At 33.5% G+C, this 23,844-nt stretch overlaps 1 protein-coding gene across 5 annotated transcripts in view; it reads right to left on the reverse strand.

Annotated features, from left to right (window-relative positions):
- The window catches only part of DYNC2H1 (dynein cytoplasmic 2 heavy chain 1), a 354,596-nt gene that overhangs the window by 209,841 nt on the left and 120,911 nt on the right, over window positions 1–23,844 (reverse strand). For 4 of the 5 annotated variants that reach the window (XM_031653015.1, XM_031653014.1, XM_031653012.1 and 1 more), the window contains 11 exons: window positions 23,643–23,769; window positions 21,980–22,121; window positions 21,279–21,388; window positions 20,190–20,210; window positions 17,585–17,683; window positions 15,669–15,792; window positions 7,591–7,754; window positions 5,498–5,617; window positions 4,793–4,927; window positions 3,285–3,428; window positions 1,048–1,137 (listed from right to left, as the gene is read on the reverse strand). In XM_031653015.1, the coding sequence (XP_031508875.1) occupies window positions 1,048–1,137; window positions 3,285–3,428; window positions 4,793–4,927; window positions 5,498–5,617; window positions 7,591–7,754; window positions 15,669–15,792; window positions 17,585–17,683; window positions 20,190–20,210; window positions 21,279–21,388; window positions 21,980–22,121; window positions 23,643–23,769 (1,276 nt within the window). The remainder of the gene's footprint in view (window positions 1–1,047; window positions 1,138–3,284; window positions 3,429–4,792; window positions 4,928–5,497; window positions 5,618–7,590; window positions 7,755–15,668; window positions 15,793–17,584; window positions 17,684–20,189; window positions 20,211–21,278; window positions 21,389–21,979; window positions 22,122–23,642; window positions 23,770–23,844) is intronic. The other variant, XM_031653013.1, reaches the window with a different exon arrangement.

Below are 23,844 nucleotides of genomic sequence, written 5' to 3' on the forward strand. Positions count from 1 at the left end.
CAATTAATTGCCTTTACAAAGCTCTTCTTCAACATTACGTCTTAAGCTATACCCAAAGATTGCTATTTAAAAAAAAAAAAAATTCTGGCCGGGTGTGGCGGCTCATACCTGTAATCCCCAGCACTTTTGGGAGGCTGAGGAGGGCAGATCACATGAGGCCAGGAGTTTGAGACATGGTCTCGAACTGACCAACATGGTGAATCCCTCTCTCTACTAAAAATACAAAAGTTAGCCAGGCATGGTGGTGCATGCGAGTAGTTCCAGCTACTTGGGAGGCTGACGCAGGAGAATGGCTTGAACCCATGAGGCAGAGCTTGCAGTGAGCCAAAACTTCGCCACTGCACTCCAACCTGGGCAACAGAGAGAGACTCTGTCTCAAAACAAACAAACAAACAAAAAAATTCTAAGTAAAAGAAGGCCTCTGTGTTTTCTAATATCTAAAATTTCTAAAATACTGTCCGATGTGTGTTCTCTTCTGGAACACACGTAATATGAAAACTTCTGTAAAAAACTTCTTTCATAACTCAGGCTCAAACTCTAGTTTGCTTCCTAATGCTAACAATGCAAAATAATTTTGTTCCTCAACCCCAGAGACATTGGACAATGTGGACAGACATTTTTTATTTTCACAATTGATGGGAGGGAGTGCTGGAAGGCAAAGATGCTGCTAAACATCCTAAAATGCACAGAACAATATCCCATACAACAAAGAATTATGTAGCCCAAAATGTCAGTTGCTGAGGATGAGAAAGTCTAGCTATATAATGAGCTACATAATCCACTGTCATTATCTCTTTTGGTGACCACTGGAATGTTTAGAACTAAGTCAGCTAACCCAGTGTTTGCTCTCCCCTCTTCATTTGTCACTTTTTTTCCACTACAACCAAGAATGCTATAAGACATTCCAGTTAAATTTTCTGGAAAAATATGAGAAATACCATTTTTAATACCTTTCCAGTGGGGAAAGAGTTATACTATAACTATAAATATTATGTTAAATCACAGAACAAGTAGCATTTTATATTTGAAAAATATGAAGCTTCTTACCTTAAATAGACAACGACATATATATTCATATACCATATGTTTTAATGAGCTGATAAGTGACTGGATTCTCTGTTCTGTATTTTCAGAATCCTGTAGATTACAATTGGAAATTCATTAGGAAATTTATAAACATTTAAAAAGCACTTCTATAAATTGTTCCTCCAGATTCAAAGCTGATTCTGAAATAAGTATCTTTTACCATCAAATTCAAGAGACTAAACAAGTGCTTTAAACTTGTACACTAATATAATATAAAAAAAGACATGCCTTTCTTTAATGTATAGAGTTAAAGCTTTCAACAAATGAAACTTACAATCAATTTCCAATAATGCAACATAAGTTGAATTTTACCATATCACTTTGATTCCTATTGGCATTAAAAATACTATCTACATCAATCTAGGTTAAGGCCATTTTAATTATTTGTATTATAATTATCAATCCAACCCTAAAACAATATGACAGGAATATCTTATAAAGAATTTTCCCATTCTCAATATGGGAACCTCAATGATCTTAAATCATGGGCTGCAGGATGAATAAGGATGAACAATAACTTTGAAATTCATGCTGTAAAAACTCACGTACAATTTTAGTTTTTGATCTGATATAATAATTCCATTTTGCAAGATTGTAATAATTGAAAAACATGCTATTAGTGTCTATTTCCTTTGATTAAAGAAAAATTGTTTGGTATAGAAATGCAGGAAGGGAAGGTTGTTCAACCTGTCCTTTTCCCTTAGTGTGATGTAAGTTTTACATCTCAGAGAGCATTTGGAGAATGTAAGTCTTGCAAAGATCAATTCTGGTCTAACAATTAGACTAAATTTGCTTGCTTCCTTATGATTTATTAATTAATACCAAGAAAAAAACCTAGTAAAACAATTTTAATGGCTTAGAAAAATACATCCAGGATCAGCAGAGAAATGTGTGAAGTTGGTTTAAAGAAAGCATTATGAACTGGAACTCAGATGCATTAATCCTAGGCTTCTAGCCTTGTAATAGTATGTTCTAACCAAGACAACTAATCATTACTTTAGATAGCAAATACTTGTATTCATTTCACTATATGTTAACAAAGATCACATGTGAAACTGAGACTTGGATTTCCTAAAAGTCACTCTATAATAAGACAGTACTGTACCTACAAGATCCAGTAGATTTTCTAAACAACAGAAAGAAAGTTTTGTACTCTACATAGATTTGTGACTGCTTCAGCCAATACAATACAGCAGAAATGACACAGACCTAAGGCTGTGTTTTAAAAGGCTATTCAGTTTTAGCCTTATTCACTGAAATACACAGTTAGTGCCCTGAGCTAAAAAATAAGAAGTCCATCCATCTACTCAGTGCTGGTAAAAAGCCAAGCCTCCTGCAGAGGTGCTGCAGTTGGCAGTCCTGTCATCAAGTCCTCCCACCCACAGCACCAGACGGGCAAGTGAAGCACCTGCCTTAGCCCCTCAATTCTCAAGTCCTCCCCGCTGAGGTCCTAGACATTGTGAAACAAACAAAGTCATCCCTGCTGAGTCCTGACTACATTTCCAACAGAATCAATAAGCATAAGAAAATGGTTTTAAGCAGCCAAGTTTGGGATTAATACGATACTCAACAGAAATAAATAGAACAATGTGCATATATAGGAGGTGGTTAAATGAAGTATGGTATAGCCTCATCGTCTCTTAAAAACATTAAGTTTATATTCACTGATAGGAAAGTTGTCCATAATACACTAATACACTTTTAAAAGCACAGTATTGTATCTTTTAGTTAAAACAATTTGTTACCCTTTAATATATCCTTGTCTCCATTAGAATACATGCTTGATAAGGCAGTGGACACTTGTATCCCCATTATCTGGAAAGTTATGGCCTTAAACAACAAGGACATACAATAAAATGTTAAATGTTTTTTCCCCAGGTAATGATATTATGGGGATAATTCTTATTTTTATACCTTTCAGAATCACTGGGTTTTAAAAATGATTATCACTTATTCATTTACACTCAGAACATAAACTGTTTTCATTAAAAAGACTGTCACATTGGGACACCTTGTTAACAATATAAAAAGAAATTAAGTAACTAATTTCTTTATATAGCTTAAAAGTGTTACATGTGGTCTTTTGGAACATAATTCTATGAAAGTTTGCTTAATAATTTTTATTATAAATTAAGTACTCTCCCTAGTAAAGTGATCCCTGTAATTCAATGTCAGGTACAGGGTAACCAACAGCTTACCTGTTTGTTTTGTAGAGCTCGTTGGAAAAGTCGGAGAAAAGCAGCCAAACTAAAACGGTACATGTTATTAATTTTGGACAAATCAGAAATAATGAAGTACATCTTGCTGGCACTCTCAGCCAGGGGGAGATATGCATCCCGTTCCTATGGATCAAGAGATCGGTAGGGGATAGGGTGGAAACACCTTAGAATTAGTGCTTTACTGCCACCTAAAGACTACAATGCACATATCTACCCAAGTAAAAAAAAAAACTTTACTTTTCCATAAACATAAAACAAATGAAGATAATGAATCATGGTTTCTAACTAAAAAAGATAGCAAAATCTAGTTTTTCTTCTTCATTTTTATAAAACTGCAGACAACATATGTCTTAGTCTATTAAGGCTACCTATAACAAAACACACTAAATTGGTTCTGCTTTTATATAACAGAAATTGATTTCGCCCAGTTCTGGAAGCTGGGAAGTCCAAGATCAAGGTGCCAACAGATTTGGTGTCTGTTGAGAGCTTGTTTCCTGGTTCACAGAAAGAACTGCTTCTTGCTGTGTTCTCACTTGCCGGAAGGGGCTAACAAACTTCCTCGGCCCTCTTTTATAAGGTTACTAATCCCACTCATGAGCGCTCTGCCCTTATGACCTAGTCACCTTCTAAAACCTCCACCTCTTAATACTATTACACTGGGGATTAGATTTCCACATATGAATTTTGGGGGTGATGAGGACACACAGATATTCAGACTGTAGCAATATATTTTAAATACCTTTCTACCTGTCAGTTGACAGAGCTAGAAGGGGTTCACAGATTGGTCTTAATGAGGACCAAGAGCGCTAGTATGAGGGGAAAGTGGGTAAGATGATAGTGGTAAATATTTGTGATCAGAGAATAGATGATCCAGTTTTACATTTCTAAAGAGAATCAGTTAAGGTAACGCAAGACAGCACAACACTATAAGGCTATCTCTGATGTGGAGAAAAGTTCGAACTGAGTATAGGATTGGTGACAATAAGAACACTGATGGAACTAGAGGTAGAGAAGACGACTCTAACAGGTGTCCACATTAGGATAATAAAGTACCCAGCACTGTTCATTGTAAGCATGAAAAGAGCCAATAACTACAGCTTAGCGCTTATAACCCTTTTAATTAGTATATGTAACTTGCCTTAACTTAAGAAAAGTTCCAAGAATAGCAAAGATATTCTGTAATACTCATTTTCAATATACTAATTTCCAATTTCAGTACAAAATTGCAGCTCTATCTTAGATCTAACATTATGCCAGAAATCAGTAGAAGGCATCAGGGTATATTGACAAACAGTCCTTATCCTCAATGTGCCAACATCTGAATTCCCTCTCTACAATAACTAGAATCAAACCCAACGTTCTGATGTTTTTGAATAGCTCTTTTTAACATCATCTTTCCCCTGAGGACCTGATTCCACATTTTCCATCATATTAACCTAAATGTTCAAGAAAACATAATACAAAATTACAAAGAAGGAAATAATTACTTGATCAAGGGAAATTTGGAGTTTGTAAGATTCCTTAAGTGACTCCTGAATAAGTGCACTGCTTGCTTTTGTCTGATTCAAAGACTCAATCAAATCCTTATTTTCCAAAATATTGCCTTGAGATGTGGCAAGTGTCTGTAGGGAAAGTTAACAACATGAACATCATTATACATATAAAAATAACCAATTAAAGCAAGCCCATATTAACTGTCATTCATTTGATGTTTATGGCAACTTACATTATTTTAGAAGAATTTCAACATTTTATAGCCCTCTTAAAGTTTTATTCTATTTTTATTATAGCCTTCTTATATCAAATGAATTAATAAATTATTTTATGAAACTATATCATTATCAAACATAGCAAGGTATTAATTTTGTTGATTTAATAAAAAATAAAAACTACTTAAAGTTACAGATTTAGTCCTAATTTCTTGCTTTTAATGCTTCTTGAAATTATGAGCATATAATTAAATAATAAAACAATATAAATTAGTTAAAAATTGCTTGTCTTAAACATTGCTCATTAAGATCTTGTATTCCAAAAGATAGCTCCCATTATTGTTAGAATTTTGACTGTAAGATATACACTAATATGCCTTTGGAAAAAAAAATCTGAAGATACTACTAATTTTCTAAATGCTACTATTTGTATTCATTTAAAAAAGTAATATGAAAAAATAACCTAAATAGCTAGACTTTTACCTCTAGAAGAGATTCTTCGAGCTTTGCTAGCTGTATTTTCTTATCTTCTTCTTGTTGTAATAGTTTTGTTTTCTGTTCTTCTAAATCAGGTTTCTCATGCTGAATGGTTAAAGCTAAAAGCTTGGGAAAACAAAAAGACAAGGAACTTCTAGCAATAAGGCTTACAACAAAACAAAAACTTCCTGCAAACAGGCCTTGTGTTTGACAGACTATTACAAATATGATACTACGTTATCTCATTTCATTCTTTCTAATTAAATATGAGATACCTTCAACAATTACATTTGATGAAAAAGAGACAAAACAAATAGTTAAGCTGATGAGCAAAATATTAACTACTGTAGAAAAGCTGTAAGAAAGTACATTACTTAACATATCAATATGTAATATTTAGTTTTAAATTAAATATACTAAATTATGAGAGCTAGTATTTTTTTAATAGTAAGTATTCACATTAACAAATAAAAAGGGCTGGGCACAGTGGCTTACACCTGTAATCCCAGCACTTTGGGAGGCCGAGGTGGGCGAATTACAAGGTGAGGAGTTCCAGACCAGCCTGGCTAACATGGTGAAACGCCATCTCTACTAAAAATACAAAAAATTAGCCAGGCGTGGTGGTGGGCGCCTGTAATCCCAGCTACTTGGGAGGCTGAGGCAGGAGAATAGCTTAAACTCGGGAGGCAGAAGTTACAGTGAGCCAAGATCACGCCATTGCACTCTAGCCTGGGCAACAGTGCCAGACTCCGTCTCAAAAAAATAAAAATAAAATAAACAAATAAAAAGATAAAAGACTATGTCATCAAAACCACAATGAGATACCACTTCACTCCCACTAGAATGACTACAATTAAAAAGATACATAACAACCAGAGTTGGCAAGGATATGGAAAAACAGGAACCCTCCTACATTACTGGTGGGAAAGTAAACAATGCGGCCACTTTGGAAAGATTTGTTTGTTTCTCAAATTGCCAAAAATAAAGTTACCATAAGACCCAGCAATTCCACTAAAAAAAACATTGAATTGTACATTTTAAATCAGCAAATTGTATGGTATGTACATTGTATCTGTTAAAGCTGTTATCTGTGAAGCCGTTGAAAAATGCTGTCAAATTGTTAACTCTGAACACTAAAATAGAGAAAAACATTGGTATAAAATATATAATTCAAAATCTGCTGTAAAAACATCTTCATTCAGTTCTAGCTAAAGTAAGACCTATATAGCTCCTTTTTGCAACTACTGTGGAGATCTTTTAGATAGAAGGAGCAATTCTGTCAATTAATTCTGCCAAGTTTTGAGTGATTGTCACATTGTTTTATTTAAAAGAAGCATCAAGTCAAATCAAAAGATATTGTTCATAAAAATATACTTGATGAGTCATATGTATACAAAGAAATATTTTGAAAGAACAATTTAAAAAATTACAATCAAGTAAAAATTGCAGCAAATATGTATGCCATCATATAAATCAAAAAGATGAAAAAATCTACTATTGTTAGATGAGTAAAAAATAGGATGATACTCCAAAAGTCAACTGGCATTATATTTTAAAGAGGAAAAATGAGTTAGGAAACATATAAGTATGGACATGAAAAATCATTTTGAAATTTATGTAATAATTCTAAATTGTAATGAGCCATATGAAGATAAATTGACTTCAAAGATGCCATGTGTTCTAATGGTTAAAAAAAATGCTGGCTCAGGAATCAAAGACTGTTAACTAGCTAAACAAGTCAATTAGCTACACTTTTCACAATTAAATTTCAGTTTTCAAACCAAAAATATAATGCAGATGATCTTAATCTCTATGATCCATCAATCTCTCAAATTCTACCATATATAACAGAAATAAACTTCAAAATTAGAGTTATATTAAAAGAAGCAGCAATTTGACATTAACATTAAATGTACAGGTCCAATACATATGACAAATGAAATAAGCCAGAATGCTTCACTCCAACATACAAGTATATTTTCAAAATCATAAATTTAAATACTAATTAGTCTAACAAAATAGCTTTTCACCCAAAATGTCTAATAAGTATATAAAAGCTCCTAAAGAGTCCACGGTAAATTTTTATTATCTGTGTATACCTGCCCTCGTAATCCACTTCTTGTTGTAGTAAAGTTAACCTCAGTAACAATGGAAGCTGCATCCGGTGGAATAAAAGGATTTGGGTTTCTTGTTGACAAAAAGAGGCGGAATTCTTCATTGTAGTCAATAATTTTGTCACCTATTTGTACCACATAACGTGGTCCTATTTTCAAAAAAATAACACAATTAGTTGGTCTGAATCTTCTGTATTTTGCTACACAATATTTGAAAATATAATTTTTAAGTACTTCTAAACATAGGCTTTTCAACAGAGTCTAAGACAGTAAAAGTTGGGCTACCTGAGATACTGTTAGCAGAATGTTCTATTAATCAGCACTTATGCAAGCAATGATAAATAATATTCACTAAGAAGATCCTGGGATACTGAAGCACCCAAGGAATATCTATTCACATCCAGTATGGTTTTAACATTAATATGTTTCATATTCCAAATTTCTCTGAAATGGCTGATTATAGATGACAAAAATAGAAATCCTCAATTATATCTTTACTTCTAAATTCATCATTTTAAAAGTGGTTATTGCACTAGTATTTAAGATACAGTATTTGAAAACAGAATGATGGTTAAAAAAACAAAGATTATCAACATGTGTAAACTGAAAAATACACATTATCAACAAAATGAAAGAGCAACCTACAAACTTGGAAAGAGTTATTTATAAACCATACATCAGATAAGGGGTTAATACCCAAAATGTATGAAGAAAAAACTCATACAACTCAACAGCAGAAAGACGAATAACCTGATTAAAAAGCAGGCAAAGGACCTGAATAGACATTTCTCCACAACAGCTACATGAAAAGATGCTCAACATCATTTATCATGAGGAAATGCAAATCAAAACCACTATGAGATATCACCTCACACCTGTTAGGATGGGTATTATCAAAAAGACAAGAGATAAGAAATGTTGGTGAAGCTATGGAGAAAAGGGAATTGTTGGTAGGAATGAAGACCAGTGCAGCCATTATGAAAAACAATAGGAAGGTTCCTAAAGAAATTAAAAATAGAACTACCACATGACCCAGCAATCTTTTTTCTGGGTATCTGCCCAAAGGAAATGAAGTCACCACCTCCTACAGATATCCGCACTCCCATTTCTTCACAGCATTATTCACAGCAGCCAAGACATGGGAACAACCTAAATGTCCATCAACAGATCGGATAAGGAAAATGTGGGTCAGGCATGGTTGCTCATGCCTGTAATCGCATCATTTTGGGAGGTTGAGACGGAAGGACCACTTGAGACCAGAAGTTCAAGATCCATCTGGGAAACTTACTGAGAACTCATCTTTGCAAAAAAAAAAATTTTAATTAGCTGGGCATGATGGTATGTGCCTATAGTCCAACATACTTAGGAGGTTGAGGCCAGAGGATCATTTGAGCCCAAGAGTTCGAGGTTACAGTGAACTATGATCACATTACTGTACTCACTCCTGGGCAACAGAGTCAGACCCCGTTCTAAAAAACAGAAAGGAAAAGAAAAGAAAGCATGATGTGTATACACAAACACCCACACACACACAATGGAATAATATTCAGTCATAAAAAAGAAGTAGATCCTGCCATTTGCCATAACATGTATAAACCTGGAAAACATTACACTAAGTAAAGTAGGCCAGACACAGACAGAAAATTGCTGCTTGATCTCAAATATACAGACAGAGAATAAAACAGTATTTACCAGGGGTAGGTAGCAGGTGAATGAAGGAGGGGATGGGAGATATAGTCAAAGAATACAAAATAGCAGATATGTAGGATGATTAAGTCTAAAAATCCAATGTACAACATCAGGACTATAGGTAACAAAACTCTATTGCATTTGGGATGTTTTGCTAAAGGAGTAGAGTTTAGCTGCTCTTCAAACACAAAAAGGGGGCTAGCTGTGTAAATTGATAGATATGTTAATTTGCTTTAGTACAGTAAAGCATTTTGTGATCTATATGTATCCCATAATATAATGCTGTAAACCTTAAATATGCACAATAAAATATATTTTTTAAAAAACACACCAACAAAAAAGTTGAAAGTTAAAGAACGGAAAAGTACATACCATGTAAATACTAGCCGAAAAAGTTAGTGTAACCACTCTAATATCAGACTCTAAAATTTGAAACATTTCTAGAGATAAAGAACATTTCATAATGATAAATAAGACAACTGAATAGAAAGATAACACATTTCCAAAAATGTATGCATCTAATAACAAAGCTTTCAAAATATTTAAAACGAGAACTGATAGAACTAAAAGACAAATTCAAAATCACAGAAACTTTAGGATATTTATCTCAATATATGATAAAGCAAAGAGAAAAAAAGAAGTTAGGGCATAGATTTGAACATCACAGTTAACAAACTTGACACTATTAATTAACCTGTACAGAAAATTAAACCAAGCAAGAGCAAAATTCATACAATTTTCAAGTTTCATGGAACATTTATAAAAATTAACCAAATGCCAGATCAGAAAGAAGGCTCAACAGAATTCAAAAAATTAAAATACTTTAATAAGTTCTATGACTAAGTGGAGATAAGCTACATATCAATAACAAATATGTAACTAGAAAATCTCCAACCACCTGAAAATTAAACAACAAAATGCTAAGTAATTTATGAGCCAAAGAAAGAAACTAAAACTTGGGTAGGAAGATGAAGAAGGGCTTAAAGGAAAATTGATAGACATAAATGCATACATTAGAAAAAAGAAAAGACTATCAATATTTTGATTTTCTGTTTCAAAAATCTAGAAAAGACCAAATAAAATCTGGAGAAAGTAATAGGAATGAAACAATAAAGAGCAACATCAATATTAAAATACAGTACAGAAAATCAACATTAAAAGTTAGTTAGCTACACATAGACTTGGGAAATATGGGAACATTAGATACTGGAGATTCCAAAAGTGAGGGTGGATCACAGGCTAAAAAACTTCCTCTTGGGTACTATGTCCACTATCTGGGTGATGTGATCAATAGAAGTCCAAACAGAGCATCATGCAATATACCCTTGTTAAACAAACTTGCATATGCCCCTGTGAATCTAAAATTAAAATTAAAAAAATTGAAAGTTGGTATTTTGAAAAGATTAGTAATATTGATAAATCCCTATCAAGACTAATTAATGAAAAGGATAATAAAAATTATCAATATCAGGAAAAATGAAACACCATTACAAAGCCAACAGACATTGAAAACATGAGAATATTATTTAAAATATACACTATGTGATAATTTCAGTAAAACAGACAATCACCTAAAAAATATAACTTAACCAAAGCTGACAGACACACAAAAAAACACAATATGAGCAAAACAAAATAAACCCAGTGTTTAAAGAGCCATAGCTCACGTTTACCAGCTCTTCACAATGAAAGATAGAACATCAAGGGAAATTGTGCATTGGGTCAGTAAAAAGGAATTAATAGAGGCTTCTTATAGGATTTTGGCTTGTGTTAGGTGATTTATAAATAATTCAAGAAAAATGTACTTTTCCTAGGAATTGGGTATGATCAGAAAGAGCAAACAATGGTTTGATATCTTAATTTTTATGTAGGAGGTAAAAGAAATGGAGTGGGACTAAACTGTAATTGGTAAAGAAGCAGGAGTCATATTAACTGGGATAAGAGAATGTTTGGTTATTTTTGTGTTATGGAAAGTGTTCCTGTTTTTTTTTTTTTTTTTGTGCTCAAACATGACTGTGGTCAGAGAGTGACCTCTCTAATGTTGGTATTTTGTGAAATGATTTATGTTCAACAGGAGTACACAAAGGCCAAGCTATTAGAATCTGGCCAGATCTCAGTCTAGAGTAGTTAGGTGCTACTTTTTTTCTTTCTCATTTACTCAAAGTACAAAACAAAGCAAAACTTCTCTATGCTGTTATAAGTTAGGAATGTGGTTATCCTTGTGGAGCAAAGGTGTGTTAAATAAGAGGGCTTCTGGAGTGCTAATAAAGCTCTTATGTCTTGGTTTGGGTGTTCACACAGGTGTATCCAATTTGTAAAAACTCAGTAGCTATAAATTTAGGTACTCTTTCCTTTATGCATATTTATATTTACATAAAAAAATAAAATAAAAAATAAATGGTGTTCTTTGGTGAGTAGAACTAGTCATGGGAGGGGAGGAACAGAATGCTGCTGCACTTCTGTATCATTTGACTTTATAACCCATGCGTGTACTACTTTGATACAACATTTTTGAAAATATTTTAAAACAAATATTTTACTGTTTAAAAAAGACTCTTCAGTGTCTCATCTCTTACAGAAAATATCAAATGTAGAACTAGAGAGACCAAAACAGTCTTAACTGTATGAATTCTTAATTTACATTGGAATTAACTTGTGATGCAGTTAATTTTGACTACTTTTTTCCTCTGAACACAAAATCTGTGTTGTACTTTAGATAACTAAAGACAGAATGATTAGGCACAGGTACAAGATTTGGTCTCTAGATCCTTGCCAGGGAAAGTGCCAATTTACATGGCTATTGTTGTTTTCTGAACCAACATCAGGCTTGGGTATTTTTTGTTGTTGTTGTTTGTTTTTTTCAGTCAACATGTATAATAGAATGAACATTTGGGGTGCTTGGATACATGAATATATTTAGATGCATTCACTGTGATATCTTTGGTTACTTCTATAACAATCAGATAAAGATTCAGGCAAGATCAACCTATAAGGTATACCCAAATACTATCAATATTTACAGCTGAAAGAAATGTATTATGACAGAAAGTGAAAAAGAATCTGTATTTTTACACCAGGCAGGGGTGCTCCACAATTTCATCGGTCTGAATTTTGGAAACTAATGCTGCTTGAAGGTTTACTATGACCATTCAAATTTAAACCAGGCAGTGGCCACCATAGATTCCATAGTACCTGACATAACAATGACTATAAAAACTGCTGTCATAACTGATACTTAGTATGCAGACTGGGATATTGCTAATTATTACTACTTATTTATTTTTTATACTCTTTTGGGAAGAAGACCAAAATCAGTTCAGCTATTATATGCAGGACACCTTTATAGGTCCAAACTCTTCAGAAATATATTATCAACTGAGTTAGATGAATTCAAGTACCATGAGAACCTCTATATAGGTCCAAATTCCATTCCATTATATAGATACAATTTTGCTAATGGTCTCCAGTGGGAAAACTTTTCACATCGTATTGCATACCACTCAGGCACAACTAACTCAAGATGAATGGGACTTAATTAAAGGCAAATCTAAAAGTCTGGCACCCAAAGAAGGAAATAAAGATTTCACAAGGAGATATCCCACAGCCCATTATAGACAAACTGCTTACTTTACAGTCACTGAATACAAAGAAAGAAAGATAACTAACATCTGAATACCCTCTTGGCCTATAAAAAAAAAAGCATGTTTCATCCCTGGAAATTTTACCATAGCCCCTATATCTTGTACACAAATGTGGCTAGGTTTAAATCACAGCCCTTGCAAGAGGCAGCTTTGGAAGTAATTGAGGCAACTGTAAATCAATCCTTGTCTTTGGTCCCTATATCCTTCAGGTACACAGAATTACAGATATCTACAAATAATCTCACAGATGAGCAAATTCAATGCAATGCTATACCCATCAACTAGCCACAAGTACAATTTCTGGCAATCGATAGCATTGGATATTCTGTACAATGAGCTCACTTCAAGTAGTGTTCCTGGCTAGAAAATATGCCACTCTGAGACCAACTAAAATATACCTGTCCAGAGACTCATGGGTTGGAACTAGTGAACTAGCTTAAGGCCTCTCAACCTTAGCAGTGTTGACAATTTGTGCTGAGAAATTATTTGTTGTAGGTAGTTGTCCTGTCCATTTTAAGATGTCTCTAGCATAGTGGCCCTCCACTCCAGTTGTGACAACCAAAAATGTCTCCTGACATTGCCAAATATTCTCTAGGAGACAAAACTGCTCCTAATAGAAAAACACTGATCTACTAGTCCTCGGGCCATTGGGTCACCCAGATGCAACTGGACTACGAAAGACACATCTATATGAAGAAATACCTTTTGAAAACAGAGACAACAATCAATCACAAATTTAACCTTTATGTTGCATACACATATATGCCTGTCTCTGAAGCAACCATGCCTAAAGGGAGGCATCTGGACTAAAAGAACCAACCACAAATGTTTAACTGTCATCTCTAGTATAATTCCTGGTTCCATACTCAAACTCAACATGGAAATAAAATAACCATAAAGGACTGGAATGCTTAATAAAAAATACTTTTGATGTCTATTGTTCATAAAAATTAAAACTATTAGCCAACTACATTAGCCTCTCCCCGAACAACTTCTATACAGTTAGCTGGTCCAATTGTCTTCAACTATTTACCAACTGCAAATTGCCACATCTACCTTCTGCCTTGGCTGAGCTCCTAAGTACATAGGAAACAAAGTTGAAAAAAAAAAAAGAGAGAGAGAGAGAGAGAAAGAGAATTTGAAGAAGTATACCTTGCTCTTCTATGATCAATAAATACTTAAGAAGATTTTTGAAGAGCATAAATTTGTAGAACAGAAATACATTCTATTCCTATATTTATGTCTGCTTTAAACACAGTAAGTAGAAAAGCAATTTGTGTATCTTAGATTAAGGACACTGGGATGGAAATAAACTTGGCACAAACTTTGTTTTATGTGTTCTAGGACTACCATCCTCTGTCCCCAGAGTTAACGTATGATGAAAAAATGGCAACTCATGAGGAACTTATCACTCTTGAAAAGGACAATATCTGGGATACACACAAAGGGGATTACAGACTAGAGTGACATGAATATACCCAACCCTGGGGAAAAGATGGAAAAAGTAAGATAGGGGCAATGATTAACTCTCTTTTCCTAATCTGACATAAACAAATTGACCTAAACAGCGTTGCACAACTACCTAGAACAGCTCAAAATGTGAACCAATCATGATATAAAATGTATCACTCTTTTCAGGGGATCTAGTCAACACTCTATACTCAGACAATGCGACATATACCATTAAAACCTAACACTAACCAGAACTCACGGAGATTTATATTTAATGAGTCCTTCAGGACCACTGTATAGAATGAAGAATGTCAAATTGAGATGGCCCTAAAGGTTCATTTTGTCCTCCTTAAGATAGCATAGAAAGAAACTAGCTCAGCAGATCTGAGTTACCCCCAACAGAAGGACCAGAAACTGAGCTCTGGAAGACAACCCCATTCTAGCAAGGTCACTTTCTTGATTACAAAGCTTCTGTTGTTTTACAGTAGCTCAGCTATTCCCTCCCCTTTATGCCCATAAAATATATTAAGAGGATAATGTTACAAAGGCAAAGGTCCCACTACTTGAGTTCTCATAACATATCAGCCAGTACTAGGCCAAGCATATCTACGTGAGGAACAACAGATTATCAAAGAATAGTGCATGCTTTGCTATTTCTCTGCCTTGCCCCAATAACACCAATTTTCTATTTAAAGTTTGCTGTGTTAGCAATGTACGTAGCATACATACACGTACATGTCTATATACGTATATGTATACACTTTGCATGATATGCTTTTTAAGTTTCTAGGAATCGCTTTCTAATAATCCAAGGCTGGGCTGGGTTCCTATGCAGAAAAGAGTTAATATAGCAATCCTGAGACTCTTTAGAAAGGGCTGTTTGTAAAGTTGGCCCATAACCAGCACCTGGGAACTTAGATTTTGGGAGAGTTCCCACCATCCTCAGAACTCAAAAAAGTGGCTCACTGCACCTAAACTGTTTGTACAAACAATATGGTTTATGCTACACCTGCTTTCCTTCAGGGAGTCTAGAATTGTGTAATGTGCTAGGGAGAGTGTGCTTACATAATCAACCCCCAGTAAACTATGGGTACTAGGTCTCTACTGAGCTTCCCTGATAAGTAACATTTTACACATATTGTCACAACGTATTGCTAAAGGAATTAAGCCCATCATGCGTGACTCTACCGCAAGAGGACGCTTGAAAGCTTGCACCTGGTTTAATTACTTACTTTGGAAATTTTAAAAATATTTACACTCTGGAAAGTGTCAATTATTTACCTTGAGCAACCAGATCTCGTCTCAATAATGGATAAAGAACAGGTTCTACACCATCCATCTCTTGTATAATAAGGGTTTTCCCAAAACGTACTGCTAATTCAAGAGCTGTGATAAAGTTACTATCCTAATTGAATAAAAGAAAAACATTAATTCTTCTATTACTTTAATTTTATAAACATCCTTAAAGATTATGAATGAAGATATTAACAGGAATAATATGAATGTTTAAAAATTTAATATGCATGTTAATAATTCAAATTATTAATTATTGTTTTTCTACTCATAAGTATTTGGTAATGATTTTAGTTGAATAAATTATCAATAAAATTTCACAATTTAAATACACAAATAAGAAAAATAAGAGTTTTAACATTTTTAAAATTGTGGTTAAAAAAGAAATCCACATAACCTGAGATCTAACCTCTTTACCAATATTTAGGTGTACAGTACAGAATTGTTAACTATGAGCACAATGTTGCAAAACAGATCTCTAGAACTTTTTCATCTTGTATGACTGTAACCACTGAATAGTAACTCTGTATTTCCCCCAAAATACAAAAGCCTTTCTTCAATTTTCTACAGTAAATTTCAAAACGTTATAGAAACACAACTTCAAATTCTATATGCAATAAATTATTCACCTAGGTATTAATAAGAACCCTACTTTGCTTATGTTCAAAATCACACACATTGAATGGGGGAAAGGCAAGATGATGAATTCTAGTAAACTTTTCTTGGTGGATAGGTCTAATAATTCTGAAAAGAACCTTTAGACAAAATTCAATAATCAAGAATTTTAAGGCTTTCTAGATAGGGAAGGAGTAGTTTTAAATATCACTCCAGGAATGTGTCTGTGTGTGTATGTGTGGTGTGTGTGTATACATATGCGTGTATGCACGTCTATATAACAGTAACTATATAGCTACTTATAATGTATATAACTATAACTATATATATAGTACCTATATACATATACCTATAACTATAGATATATGTAGTTATATACTTATATGTATATAAGATATATAAAATAGTTATATACTTAAATGTATATAACTATAACTTGATTTATAGTACTTACAATGTATAAAACTAGAGATATACAGTATAGTTACTTATATGTATATGACTGTATATCTATAACTATATGTAATATTATATATATTATTGCAAACCATAAATGATTATTAAAGTATTTTTATATATTATCTAATTTGTAATTATTCTTACCACAAAAAAATAAGGTAGATATCCCCATTTTACAAGTAAAGTAACTTTTAGAGGTAATTTTTGAAACACCTGAAAATTATGTATGAAAATTAACCATATACTAGGTCTTCCTTTAAAAAAATAATAAAAACCTAACCAAAAATAATTTCCTCTGCAAGATAAACATGAAACTGAGAAGTCACTACCCAAAAGACTACGATTACATTTCACTGAACAATTATCAAATCTTGGGATACATTAAAGATGTCTGTCAATGATTTAAAGAAATTGGAAATTATGAGAGGCATTCAGAGGAACTGTAAATATGCTAAAAGGCTAGAAGGCTTTTCTGAGTCTCAAAGCTAACTTAGAAGCTCCTACTTCTACAGCCTCTTATACTTATGTCATTAGTCATAACTTACTGTAAAGCTTATTTAATTGTTTCTCTAACCTACTAGACTGTCATCTTCATAAGGGAAAGAACTCACTATTAAATTCCCAGGGCTTAGATCAATACTCAGAATCAAATAAATATTCTTATCTTTGTTTTACAAAGTAGAAAACTGAAGCTAAGCGTTCTCTCTCTCACCCCAGGTCCCACACAACAGGACCCAGTGTTTAATCTATGTTTTCTGATTATAGACTTAAAGATCTTTGCACTATAAGAGGTCATTTCTAATCGGATGTAAATTATAAGTAATACATACCTGCTGATTGATAACTTCTAAACGTGAGTCTTTCAAATGTGTTTTTAACCACTCTGTAGCTTGGGAAGAAGGATCTATAAGAAATGGGCACACTCGACTCTAGTTCAAAAAAAAGGAAAAGTAATGTTTTTTAATGATTATAAGCTTTCATTTAAATGGAAATAGTTTTCTAGAAATTATAAATCAATTACTAAATGATCTTTTCTCTCAAGCTTTGGAGAACACAAATATATAACCATGAAAAAAACCCAAAAATACAGTTTTTAACTGCATCAGAAGCCATATTAATAAATTTTCAGTGACCAGGAGTTAATATTAGGTAATCACATTTAGCCAGAGTATAGAGAGTACAGTCCTACTTAACAAAAAATAACACAGAAAATGTGTACTAACATTATGCTAAGCAAGAGCTTTAGTCTCAAGCTGATGTCATTTGCACCATTCTTTCTGGCTTTTAAAATACACAAATTATTCCCTATCTATCTATCTATCTCTCTCTCTCTCTATATATATATATATAGAGAGAGAGTATACATATATATTGGTTTTTTGAGTAAAAACTATAAAGGCCATAAAAAGAAATATGAGCAAATCATTAAAATACTGCTAATTATCAATATAATTGCTTACATTTTAAGACATTAATTCTTCTAAAGCAGTACATATCTAATATTACTAAAGGAGTACTCTTGAAGAGAAAATTACATGGACTGTAGGTTAAGATCTAATGAATGAACTAAAAACTAAATTCATTACAGAACATCCTGCACTAATTAAATTCTAAAAAAAAAAGGAAGTTAGGCCTGGTGCGGTGGCTCAAGCCTGTAATTCCAGCACTTTGGGAGGCTGAAGCGGATGGATCACGAGGTCAACAGATCAAGACCATCCTGGCCAACACAGTGAAACCCTGTCTCTATTTAAAATACAAAAATTAGTCAGGTGTAGTGGCACGTGACTGTAGTCTCAGCTACTTGGGAGGCTGAGGCAGGAGAATCACTTGAACCCTGGAGGCGGAGGCTGCAGTGAGCCAAGATCGTGCCACTGAACTCCAGCCTGGCAACAGAGTGAGACTCCATCTCAAAAAAAAAAAGGGAATTAGATACCAGTAAAAATGCCCTCCACACGCAATGGTACTTAGTAGACAGAAGAAAGCCAGTTACATATGTATAAAATATATATCATAAATGATAAATTTAAAAGTCATCTAACAATCATTCCTACCTAGTAAAATTTAAACCTATCTAATTTTTCTTAAGTTTTCACATTTATTTGAAAAATGTAATAGAATTGTGTGCTATAAGAATAAGAGAACACAGGCCGGGCGCGGTGGCTCAAGCCTGTAATCCTAGCACTTTGGGAGGCCGAGACGGGCGGATCACGAGGTCAGGAGATCGAGACCATCCTGGCTAACACGGTGAAACCTCTGTCTCTCACTGGGCACAAAAACTAGTCGGGCGAGGTGGTGGAGAGCCTGTAGTCCCTGAAGCTACCGTGAGGCCGAGTCAGGAGAATGGCGTGAACCTGGGAGGCATGGAGCTTGCAGTGAGCAGAGATCCGGCCACTGTACCCAGCCTGGTGACAGAGCTGCAGACCCCGTCTTCAAAAAAAAAAAAAAAAAAAGAATAAGAGAACACATATGAAAGTCAGAGTACGATGAAAACTTAGAATGGGGTACAGCAATCCCCCTTATCAATAATTTCTTTTCATAGTTTCAGTTACCCATGGTCAACCAGTCCAAAAATAGGTGAGTACAGTACAATACGTTATTTTGACAGGCAGAAAGAAAAACTACATTCACTTAACTTTTATTACAGTATACTGTTATAGTTATTCTATTTTATCATTGTTATTGTCAATCTTTTACTGTGTATAACTTATACATTGAACTTTATTATAGTATGTATGTTTAGGAAAAAACATAGTATGTATGTATATACATGCATGTATGTATAACACAGTATGTATGTGTGTTATAAAAATGTATAATTCCGTGTGTGTGTATATGTGTGTGTGTGTGTATATACATACATATATATGGGTTCAGTACTACCTGAACTTTCAGGCATCCACTGAGGGTCTTGGAACACATCCCCAGGAGAAAAGGGGAGAACACTGTATATCTAATAAGAGCATACATGTTATCTCAGTGCACACCAAGAGCAAGGGAGATAGTGGGGATTATCTGCCCTGTGGACAAATAGTTTTATATCACCAATGTTGTTTAGAATTGCTAGCACATGGTGATAATAAAGATATGAACGACTTTAAAACAGCTTTATTATTATTTTAAAATTCTCCATAAACAAGGTACCTTATTGTCACTTGCACCCACAGTAGACTGCTCCTATCATACCTCCTGCCATGTTACACTGTATGATCATCACCCAGCATCTATTACCAGAGGTTTCACTTACTGCTCCATCATGTAAATGTACTACTCGAAGCGCAATGACCTAGTTAGCAAATAGCCTGTGAAGTGTTACCATGGTGCTGCACCTAGGTTTTTGATCTAATTTTATGCTAGCATTCAATAGCAAACATTTCACAATTCTGCATTTTGCCTAACTACAAAACTAATTATTTTAAATTTTTAAAAAGTTCTTACCCATGATTTCAAACCAATGATCTGATGCAGTTAAATGAAAAGAAGAAAGGTAATGTTTCAAAATGTTTTTAGCAAAGAAAACATGCTTAAGTTTTTCAAAGGGTACTTACAAGTTTGTTGTCATCTTATTTATATGTCTCCAGACAGATTTAGATAAGATTTCTATGGTACATTTTATCTCTGTATTCCATGATTAAATATAGTTAAATTCTACAACTATACTCAATCCAAAAATGTTGACCTTTCATTCATTTATTCATTTGTTCATTAATTCATCTCTATGTTGGATAACAACTATAGTAAGATAGTATAAGGAGTACAGAAATCAATAAAATACATTCCCTTAACCTCAATAACTTTACATGTAATAAAGATACAAAAATAAAAATTTCATCATTAAAAGGTGCCACAAGTTGCTACTGAAGGATGATAGGTGAAGTTATGCCTAGAAAACAATTCAAGTCAAACTAAGCCAAGAGAGATTAGCTAGGAAAAGAAGTGAAGAAAGAAAAATATTTCAGGCAAAAACAACAGCATGATATAGAGGGGAACAAAAAAGTTTGGAGTATTTGGAAAACTTACAGTACTCTGGTATAGCTAGAGAAAAATAGATATGGGCAAAGATGATGCATATAAAATGGCAGGAGTAATCTGGAGTCTGTCTGATCATGATCAGCTTTTTATGCCATGTCTAAGGATAATGAAATTTTTATACTACAGGCAATGGGAAATCACTAAAATACATTAATTGAGGCAATATTATGATCAGATTAATGTTTTAGAAAATCACTCCAACAACAGTAAAGGAAGTGGTACTGGAAACAAGGAACCAGCTGGTATAATGACATATTTATCCAGACACAAAATGATGAAAGCATAAATGAAGTCACTGGCAGCAGATATGATTAAAACAAGATGAATTCATGAGACATTTGAGAAATAGATTTGACAAGATTAGTTGAATAATTAACTGAATGAAAAATCAAAGAGGCATATTAAGAATGATGTAGAACAATATGAAGAACACAATTTCCACAGCGAGCTTGACAATAAAACATTTCTAATAAAAAATTAAAATAAATTAACTACCTGTAATATTACAAGAGCATTTTCTATGGAAAGGTCATCTGATGGTAGGCCTTCACTTTTCCAAATTAACTGCTCACTTTCAGTACAAAGAAATCTCCTCAGATCAAATTCTGAAAAGTTGAAGATATTGAAAATACTTCACTACAATGATCTTGTACTTGATGAAGGGAAGTAAATAAAGCTATTTATTCCAAAACAAAAGTCCTACGACAGTCCTTAACTTGAAACCCATTCTTCCACATTTAACACCCATACCCAAGGAGAAAAAAGTCAAAAACAAAAACAAAAAGTGAAAAGAATGGAACTCCATGAAGTCCTATTTCTTTGAGTGAATGTTTCACGAACTAAAATAATTTTGTAAAATACCACTAAAATCATGAGGAATTTTAAAGTTCTTACATCTCAGCCTATCAAATAAAATTATTATAAAAATAAAAGTAACATAATGTTTAATTGCATCCATGCAATATCAAAAATAATTCAGCTGCCTCAGTTTTTTACAGTGATTTAAGAATAGAACAATCATAATAATAAAGTAAATTCAAGAACATTTGTGGAATGTGGCAAATCTAAAGTAGCTCCAGGGTATACTTGTGATCCATAAAAAATTTCCCCCATTGAAAAAAGGTAAAATAACAGAGAACAAAGGGTCCATTTTTAGTATATTGAAATTTCAAATTCAGGAATAACTAAATACAAACTCTCAAGACCAGCTGACTTGGTCCATTCTTCCAAACAGGTTTTTCTCAGAGACTCAGGAGCAGCAGAAAGATATGTAATAAATGCAGCAGCAAGTTGAGCTCTTTTAGGAAGAGTAGCTAATTCCTCTGTTATCTCTACAACCTGGAAAAAAAGAGAGCGAAGAAAGAGGGAGATATATGAGTATGTTCTAACATTAAAGAAAATGACAGCTTTATGGTTTAGATTGTGGGGGGAAGAATCACAAGTAATAACTCCTTGTTTTGAATATAATAGTCAAAATGTAAAAATATCAAAAAGATCTCAGACTCTGCTGTGATATTTTTTAAAAGTATAAAATCCTAATATATTTGTAGAAACAAACATATTCAGCCATTGAAAGTTCTTAATGATTTTAAAGAAAGCAGAACTTTCATCCCAACCACAGTTAAATGTGAGTTTGCATCACTTTGTAAACTAAGATTAAGGCACAGAGAATGAACAAAGGGACAAAACAAAGCTACGGCATGAAGACCCATTAGCAAAAAGGTTATTGTAAATAAAGCACAAGATTCAGCAGAAAGAGTAGTTACATTAAAGAAAAGAAGAGAGATAGAGTTAAATAAAGGCAGATTGTGAAAGGTTTTCCATGACATGCAAAGGAGTTTCTATTTTAAACTGTGACGTGAGCCATTGAAAGCATTTAAGCAAGCAATGAGTAATGTAATCAGATTGGGTTTTATAAAGATAATTCAGCTGACAAATGAAGGGTGACCTAATTAAAGGGTCAGATAGGAGGAAGACATTTAAAAAGTGAGATGAGAAACAAACAAATATTGGCATTAAAGATAGAAGACAAATACAAAGAATATTTGCAAACGGATATGACAAGTAAACAGGGAAGAGTCTAAGACAACCCATATATTTTTAGTATTGATGCCCAAAGAAAGACGCCTCCAGTGAAATCGAAAATAAAGGAGACTTGGAATGAGAAAAAGAAAATAATTTAGACATGTTGGGTTTGAGTTCCTGAGAGACAATTAAATGCAAATGTCTAATATATAGTTGGAAATATACATTTAACACTCAGTAGTCTGGAAATGTAGCTCTGGTCATTATTAAGGTGCAGGTGATATTATGATGGGATGAGATAACACCCAAGGTAGTTGCAGAAAAAGCTGCTGTGGAAGAGTATAACAAGGACAATCACCATTACTAGGTGAGCAGATGAGGAGGATCAGGAAAGGAAAGGAAAGGAAGCTTAACTGATTTCAGAAATAAACCAAGAAAAAACAAGAGACAACACTAAAAAGTCAAAATAACAAAATATTTCAAGAAAAAATAAATAGCCTACAGTGTCCAATCCTAAAATTACTGTCCTGGTGAAAGTAAATTCAAAGAAAATTCTAAGGAGTACTAAGTTTTCCATCCACTCATTTTCATCCTGCTCATCTCTCAATAACATACAGAACTGAAAGGAAAATAGGCTGCTTCGCCTAAAACTCTATTCATATAAAGACACTTTGTTTAAAGAGTAATTCACATAATGGCCATTTATATCTACATTATTTATCCTGAACCAGGTGCAAATTAATGGATCTTTCTCTCCTTTTTCTTAACATACATTACATTATAGATTTCCTGGATTTTAAAGGTAGACTCCTCATGGCCCCTTGTCAAACAAACCTGTGCATTCCATCTCTTATGTTCTCTATCAAGCTGATTAATTAAGACTTCTGCAGCTTTGATTGTTTCTTGTGCTTTGCTTACTTCAGCTTCAAGTTTTGCAGCTTCTGAAGTCCTGCTCTGAAATCTATGTAAACATTAAAATTTAATTAAAAGTAAAAAGGATTTGGGAGAGATTTAATGAAATTATCCATAGGTAATA

Source organism: Papio anubis, chromosome 12 (assembly GCF_008728515.1).
Source record: "Papio anubis isolate 15944 chromosome 12, Panubis1.0, whole genome shotgun sequence".
Taxonomy (NCBI): domain Eukaryota; kingdom Metazoa; phylum Chordata; class Mammalia; order Primates; family Cercopithecidae; genus Papio; species Papio anubis.